At 37.2% G+C, this 7,482-nt stretch overlaps 3 protein-coding genes and 1 long non-coding RNA gene across 11 annotated transcripts in view; 2 read left to right on the top strand and 2 right to left on the bottom strand.

The window, feature by feature from the left end:
• LOC310728947 (uncharacterized protein) overlaps positions 1 to 5,066 on the bottom strand; it is a 10,015-nt gene extending 4,949 nt beyond the window's left edge. For 4 of the 5 annotated variants that reach the window (XM_083546850.1, XM_083546848.1, XM_083546849.1 and 1 more), the window contains exons 1-5: positions 4,994 to 5,066; positions 3,887 to 4,113; positions 3,176 to 3,317; positions 947 to 1,057; positions 63 to 112 (exon numbers count right to left, since the gene is read on the bottom strand). In XM_083546850.1, coding sequence (XP_083402976.1) covers positions 63 to 112; positions 947 to 1,057; positions 3,176 to 3,317; positions 3,887 to 4,113; positions 4,994 to 5,030 — 567 coding nt within the window. In that variant the 5' untranslated portion in view covers positions 5,031 to 5,066. Of the gene's footprint in view, positions 1 to 62; positions 113 to 946; positions 1,058 to 3,175; positions 3,318 to 3,886; positions 4,114 to 4,284; positions 4,355 to 4,993 lie in introns of those variants that run through there. The other variant, XM_083546852.1, reaches the window with a different exon arrangement.
• LOC310728923 (craniofacial development protein 2-like) overlaps positions 1 to 7,482 on the bottom strand; it is a 288,545-nt gene that overhangs the window by 88,931 nt on the left and 192,132 nt on the right. The gene's annotated exons all lie outside the window — the stretch shown is intronic.
• The window catches only part of LOC310728988, a 412,338-nt gene that overhangs the window by 52,343 nt on the left and 352,513 nt on the right, over positions 1 to 7,482 (top strand). The gene's annotated exons all lie outside the window — the stretch shown is intronic.
• The window catches only part of LOC310729446 (uncharacterized protein), a 9,731-nt gene continuing 8,700 nt past the window's right edge, over positions 6,452 to 7,482 (top strand). The window contains exon 1 of one of the 2 annotated variants that reach the window (XM_083547616.1): positions 6,452 to 6,592. In XM_083547616.1, coding sequence (XP_083403742.1) covers positions 6,590 to 6,592 — 3 coding nt within the window. In that variant the 5' untranslated portion in view covers positions 6,452 to 6,589. The remainder of the gene's footprint in view (positions 6,593 to 7,482) is intronic. The other variant, XM_083547615.1, reaches the window with a different exon arrangement.

The following is a 7,482-nucleotide window of genomic DNA, read 5'->3' on the forward strand; positions in this document are numbered from 1 at the left end:
CTAATAGTGACTATTGTAAAGTTTAAAGAGAACAATGTGACCTGGTAAACATGTTGTATTACCTTCATGCCAGCATCTTTCCCACATTTCATACAGCAGGATGAAAGAAGGCCTGAAAAAAAGACAAATATCAAAAGTACTAGCTAATACAAGTCTTCAACCCAAATCTAGTTCTCGTTCAAATACAGCTCATTTTCTTTGCAACTCAAATACGATCTAATGAAAATACAGCAGGACTGTGTTTATACAGGATACTTTCCAAAACAGAAGCCTGAAAGCATCAACACAAAACTATCAACACATGATTCCTCTCCTAAACGTAAAAGTATTTAGCATGAACTTTTCCCTTCACTTGAAACCTGTTCCAGCATGGTGCACAAATCCTGCTCCATGAAGATAAGCTTTGGGTTGGAGTGGAAGATCTTCTGCTATAGAGCTCTGACCCTACTGATCATGGATCACGCTTACTGCACCCCAGGCTTCTTCACCTCACCTACATCAGGAGCTGACTTTGCTAACACCCTTGTGGCTAAATGAGCACAAATCCCCAACAAAATCTACTGGATCATCTTCTCCGAAGAGTGGAGCTTATTAAATAAAGAAATCAGGACTAAATGTGCAGTGGGATTTTCAAAAAGAGTCACATACCCTTTTAATGGTCAGGTGTCCACAAACTTTTGATGATATAGTTTATATAGTCTACGGTACACACTGTATATTATATGGCTTAGTTAAATTTATACATGAAACAAAACAACGGTTACGCTTTTAGACACGAATTATAGCAATTTTAAACGTTGTGGACTGAACCCAATATGTCCTGTTCTCTGTGATGATCAGAGTGTTGGGCCCGTTATTTCAATAAAGGCATTAGTGATTAAGCAAAAACATCATGTGCTAAATGAAGAGAATCTCTTGCAGAGAATCTTGAGGTTTGACGTCTCACCTCGTTTGAAGATGACACCGAGGCAGAGCATGAGAGCGAGAGTGAGTGCAGAGCAGACAGAAACAAGAGGCGTCCAGCATGCTGCACTTCCTGAAGTGTATTTCAGCGCATCTGAAACACAAACCCACAACGTGTGGTGAGCGATTAATAGGAAGGGAGTGAAGGTGCGTGACTGGAAACTGGTTAATGAGATGGAAAAATGAAACCAAAGCGTGTCGCTCGAGTCTGAGGGGAAAAAAGTCTTCACTTATAATACAGGGGTCTTCAGTTTTGCTATGGGTGTGGAGCATGACCAAGAAACTGGTGGTCTTTACATTGTTCTGTTTCTCATGAAAAAGCCTGTTTCATTTCATTGCTGATTGCTAGAGCAGAAAAAAAACTCAATATGTTTCTGTATTCAAATCTTTCAGAAAGTGCAGAACAGCAGCTTTCTCAGTAGTGCAGGTTTATATTAATGCAATCATTCTGGTTTTCTTCTGGTAGGACAAAACTTGCTGTTCTGTGGCTTTGTCTGTTTTTTGATCCACCTTCCACACAATAGAGCACTGTGATCATGGAAACAATGAACTTTTCACAAAAATCAGTCTTGGAATCCTCTGAAACCAGGAGGAACCTACTGTGGAACCTTGAAAGAAACTTCTCATCTTGCTGGTCATAAATGTAGTAGCCTGTGTAGATCATGACAGGATGTTTAAAACACTCCAGGCATTTACACCAATCATACAGTGTCATATTCAAAGCCAAGTTGCTGATGCCATTATTGGGTTCTGTGTAGGACAGCTTTCTAGTGCAGAAAAGGCTTAGGTTCTACAAACTTCTGGAACAAGTCTGCCCAAATCCCTGTCTCTGAGGTGTACAGTTGAGGAATTGAGGTAACCCTCGATGGGGTGGACATTTATTTGAGCAGCATGAACTTTTGTTTGGCCAGTGAGTTGCTTTCTACATTTTTTAAAGCATGGCTAGAACAAAACCTCCTGTAGAGGTTTAAGACCCCCAAAAGCACCACAGCACTATAACAGTCAAAGATTCTGGCCCATCTGGGATTCACTGCTAAAACATAATCCATAACCATGTCCTCTGGGCTCATGGTGCACCCTAGAAACAAGCTCTTGGTTAGATAAAGTAAATATTTTTTTATTTAGCATAAAGCTGATTTTCTGAGTCTGGTTTACATGGTCCACATGAGTCACTTTGAAGGTGATTTTAATGAGGATATTGAAAAAAAAAATATTCTTTGAGCATTTTACATCATTAATAAAACACTGTTCACTGCTGGAGCTGCTGAAAAGCCCACAAGGCATCACACAGTACTCAACCTGGCCAAACGTTGGTGCTGAAGGCTGTTTTCCACTCATCACTTTCACAGATGCATACAGAGGTGTATGAGATTAGTTCCTCAAGGGTGGTTTTGGGTTTCGGTTCATGAAAAGTTTTTACATTTTGAAGAAAGTTCAATTGTATCCAATTAACATTACAAGTAACATAATTATCTGAATAGAGTCGACTTATGTGGAATAAAAGTGTCATAATTTCATGAATACACCTGTTTCTAGAACTCAAAGCAAACACTATCATAAAGACCAAGAAGTGGAAAAAAAAAATCTTGGGTAAATGATCAGAAACTGATCAATTAGGATTTAACAGCCCATTTGCACAAGTTCTTCTCAGAAACACGGGCAAATCTCTTCAACATGAACCAGTTAAGGTTTTCCTCCAGGCAGAAATACCTTAAAGTCTTAGTGTTAGATGGTTATGGGAAGTGGAAGAGGAACCTTTCTTCTGATCAAAAGGCTATGAGTTCAAATCCCAGCTCCACCAAGATGCCACTGCTGGGCCCTTGAGCAAGGCCCTTAACCCACAACTGCTCAGTTGTAAAAATGATGTAATCATAAGTCGTTCTGGATAAAGGTGTGTGAGAAATACCATAAAAAATGTTCAAAACATATTTTCTAAAAAGCAAACGATTTTCCAGGGGCTATAGATTATTCTGTAGGTTATTGTAATAGATTTGTAAAGTTCTATTGTTGCAGTGTCTTCAGTAGAACATTTAAATATTCTCCAAACTGTTCAAATAGGAAACTCTTTAGCATACTAGAACAGTCTTTCATATAATATGGCAGCGTTATAGAAATGCAGTGAGAAATGTTTTGGGATTCAACTGGACATGTTTTATACTTAGAAAATCTATATTTAGATAAGAATACTATATTTAGATAAGAATATACTGACCCGAAAATTGCAGAGAGATGGCTTTCCCGAATTTCATGTGTGACCCCGTCTGTCTGGCGCCGCAGTAATAGAAGCCGATATCAGACTGTCTGATGTCCCTGATGATCAGACTCAGAGTCTCACTCAGGGCGTTTCCTGAATTCTGTTGTGTGAAGTTGTGAGAAGGTGTGTTAAGTTCTGGCTTGTCAAAAAGTGATGATTAATTTTCCAGAACAGCAGCTCTGTAACTAGTGCAGGTTTATATTAATGCTCTCGTTCTTATACGTTATTGTTTTCTACAGTAACGGCTCGTTCACAGGGACGTCTATACAGTGTTCCCTCCAGATTTAAAAATCGTAACATGTAGGGAAGGAGTCTCCAGTTTCAGTGAGTAAACCAGAGGTCAAGCTGGAACTTTTAATTTCCTGAGGTCTTCAGGACTGAAGTGTTTGCATTAAAAAAGGGGATTGCAATGAGGGAGCAAGTGTTTACAGCTGCTATAGTGTAAGTGAGAATGTGAACAAACAGCTTTTATTGACATTCTACAACAAATTGTTGTGAAAAAAGGAATTAACACCTTCTTAACATGCTGTTACAGGAAAATAATCAACCTCATCACTCACAGTGCATTATGGGTAATACACATTCCTTTACACACTGTGAATGTATTAGGATTACAAAAAAAGAGCATTTAATAGAAAGTTTTTAGTCAGCATTAAGATAATGACTTACATTTTGACTTAACAGGAAGTGTTCCGGATCCTGGTTGTGATTTAATGCCAGATCTTCTTCAAGCGATCCTTTCTGGACTGAGATGATCATAGTGAGCTCGTGGTGGTGATGCTTGTACCAGACCATCTCAGTGCTAGGGGAGATGTTACAGTGCAGGGTGATGTTTTCTCCTGCTCTAACAATCTGAGTCACAGCAGGTGAAGGGCTCACACTTATTATAATGATGCCTAGAATAAAATACCACACACGACAAATTTTTTTAATGATTGTTGCAGTTTTGTTGAATTTGTGTCACTTAAAAATTATCTGGTCCTCAATAGAATAAAAAAAACATGAGAGAATAATAAGCGCTAACTGAAAACCTTTCAAAATCTATAATTATTCTAAACACAATTTACCTCAATTCCTCCAAATATACTGTGCAGGAATCTGAGCAGACTAGTCTCATAAGTTTGGAGAACCCAAGCCTTTTTTTGCACTAGAAATCTGTCCTACACAGAACCCAATTCATGCTCAAAAGAACCTCGTTAATGAAGTAAAACTCCTCATGTGTCATTAATTACTCACATCTGTGTGTTTTCCTGATTTGTGATTGGATCGAAACAAATTGTGTGTTTAAAAAAGAAAAATAAACCCGAAGGAGCTGCAACACTCATAACAGTCGCTCATTGTTTTACTTTGTGCATTTTATTTATGTCTCATAGGAACTGCAAAACGTTTATGCACATGCAGATTGAAATGAAGTAAAAGTCATAAAATAGCATAACGGATCTTCATCTTCTTCTTTTGGCTGCTCCCCTTAGGGGCTGCCACAGCGGAATAGACTTTTATAGAATAGAATTTTTTTTTATTAATTAAACATTTAACATTACCTTGAAACCAATCAATCAATCAATAAATCAATAAATCAATCAATAAATAAATCAATAAATCAATTAATTAACCAACCAACAAATCAATCAATCAAGCAAGCAAGCAATAAATCAATCAATAAATAAATCAATAAATCAATTAATTAACCAACCAACAAATCAATCAATCAAGCAAGCAATTAATCAATCAATAAATCAATCAGGTACCAATAATAAACACAATAATCATACTCACTGAATACAAGCATTAGGAAAGACACGCATCTGCACATTTCACACCACTGATCTGTTTCTTAGTGTGTGTGTGTATATTACCTCCCCTCCATCTCTCTTACCAACTTTCATTTCTCTTTCGCGCTCTCTCTCTCTCTCTCTCTCTCTCTCTCTCTCTCTCTCTCTCTCTCTCTCTCTCTCTCTCTCTCTCTCTCTCTCTCTCTCTCTCTCTCTCTCTCTCTTTTAAAGAACTGAAACTAACAAATGTGAAAAGGTGAATCTGTGTGTGTGTGTGTGTGTGTGTGTGTGTGTGTGTGTGTGTGTGTGTGTGTGTGTGTGTGTGTAAAAAATGTAAATATATAAAAGAATAGAAACACACTATAGTATACAGTTTATACACAACACAATGTATAAATCCAGAGAAGAAAAAAGAGACCACGAGCTCCGTTGGCACCAATTCAAGTCCTGGGTCAGTCAGAAAGACAGAATAGAATAATAGACAGAAAGGTGAACAGACAGTATGAAAATATAAAAATATAAAAAATGGACAAATACACAGAGATACAGGTAGACAAACAGATAATAACACACCGAGGCAGGCAGACAGACAGACAGACATGGAGGCAGACAGACAGACAGACAGACAGACAGACAGACAGACAGACAGGCGGGCAGACAGACAGACAGACAGACAGACAGACATGGAGACAGACAGGCAGACAGACAGACAGACAGACAGACAGACAGACAGACAGACATGGAGACAGACAGGCAGGCAGACAGACAGACAGACAGACATGGAGACAGACAGACAGACAGACAGACAGACAGACAGACAGACAGACAGACAGACAGGCAGGCAGACTGACATGGAGACAGACAGACAGACAGACAGACAGACAGACAGACAGACAGACAGACAGACTGACATGGAGACAGACAGACAGACAGATAGATATACAGACATTATATAGACAGTATATTCTGATGTAGGCAAGATGCCATGTTGTTTATAAACAGTGTGTGTGTGTGTGTGTGTGTGTGTGTGTGTAGGTTTCGTTTTCGTAGAATTAATTCAGAGAACTGAATCAAATAAGTGATTTGTTAGATTCACAGGCACAGAATGAATCTAGTAAACACGTTTATTTTACTCATATAATAAATGATTATTTTCTTATTATTTGTGTCTTTTAGACTGTAAAGCTCTAACTGCAATAGTGTCAATAATAATAATCATAATAATAATCATAATCATAATATTTACCATACTACTATTAATAATAATGATCATAATAATCATCATAATGATAATCGTAATAATAATAATGCTAATAATAATAATATGAGTATTGGGAATTTATTATGATGAAATCTTCCTGTTACACGAAGTTTTTATTTCTCGGAACAGAAACCACTCAATGAATCGGATCAGTGTTCGGTTCATCATTGAGATGACTCACTGAGTCAGTGTATCAGAGACGCTATTTAAACTGAGCTGAGAGATGAGAAGCAACAAACGCACACACACGCGCACACACTTGCACACACGCGCGCGCACACACTCCGGGAAAGCAGCTAGACCGAGACTCAGCATGGACACCAGCAGGACTAAGAGGACATGGTGAGGACTTTTATTGTTTTGTTTGAGTTTTATTCTTGAGTTTTTCCTTTCACGTATTGGAGACCAAAGGAGTGTGTGTGTGTGTGTGTGTGTGTGTGTGTGTGTGTGTGTGTGTGTGTGTGTGTGTGAGAGAGAGAGAGAGATAACAAACACTCGCATTATTCTAAAAGCATTTAATTCATTTATTCTCAAAAATGTAAAAGTGACCTGATTACTGAATTAGTGCATTTTAATAATGATTAATAGATTGGATAACTTGTGTATTTATTTATTTATTTATTTATTTATTTATTTATTTATTTATTTATTTATTTATTTATTTATGTATTTGTTTATTTATTTATGTATTTATGTATTTATTAATTAATTGATTGTATCGATTGATTGATTGATTGTATCGATTGTAACCTCGGAGTGCAGGCGAAGGGATTCGTGTCTTTGTCGCCCCCTAGTGGAGTTTTTAATCAGTTTCGTTTTCGCAGAAACACGAGTTAAAGAGAAGCTGAAACTTAACATTTAACCACATGGGTGTGAGCAGCTGTCACCATCATCCTAATTACTATAATACTCCTCTTTCACCATCAGAATTACAACTATCTCATCCTTCATCAACATCCTTCATCGTCATCATACCATAATACCACATTATAATCCTTTGGCAAAACTATGTGATGAATACAACCTGTAGACTAGTCCTGGGAAATGATACAGAAAAATATATTTTTTTATTATATATATATATATATATATACAGTTAAAATAGTAAAAAGAATGTGTACATGTATGTGAGATAGAATTTGACTGCTCTATAATGTATATCACCACTTATTTTGTGGGAAAAAAATCAAGAATTCTGAATTAAATTTCTCCTAAAAAATTTAAATAAAATG

The sequence above is a fragment of the Silurus aristotelis genome (genome assembly GCF_946808225.1).
Source record: "Silurus aristotelis genome assembly, chromosome: 7".
Classification (NCBI taxonomy): domain Eukaryota; kingdom Metazoa; phylum Chordata; class Actinopteri; order Siluriformes; family Siluridae; genus Silurus; species Silurus aristotelis.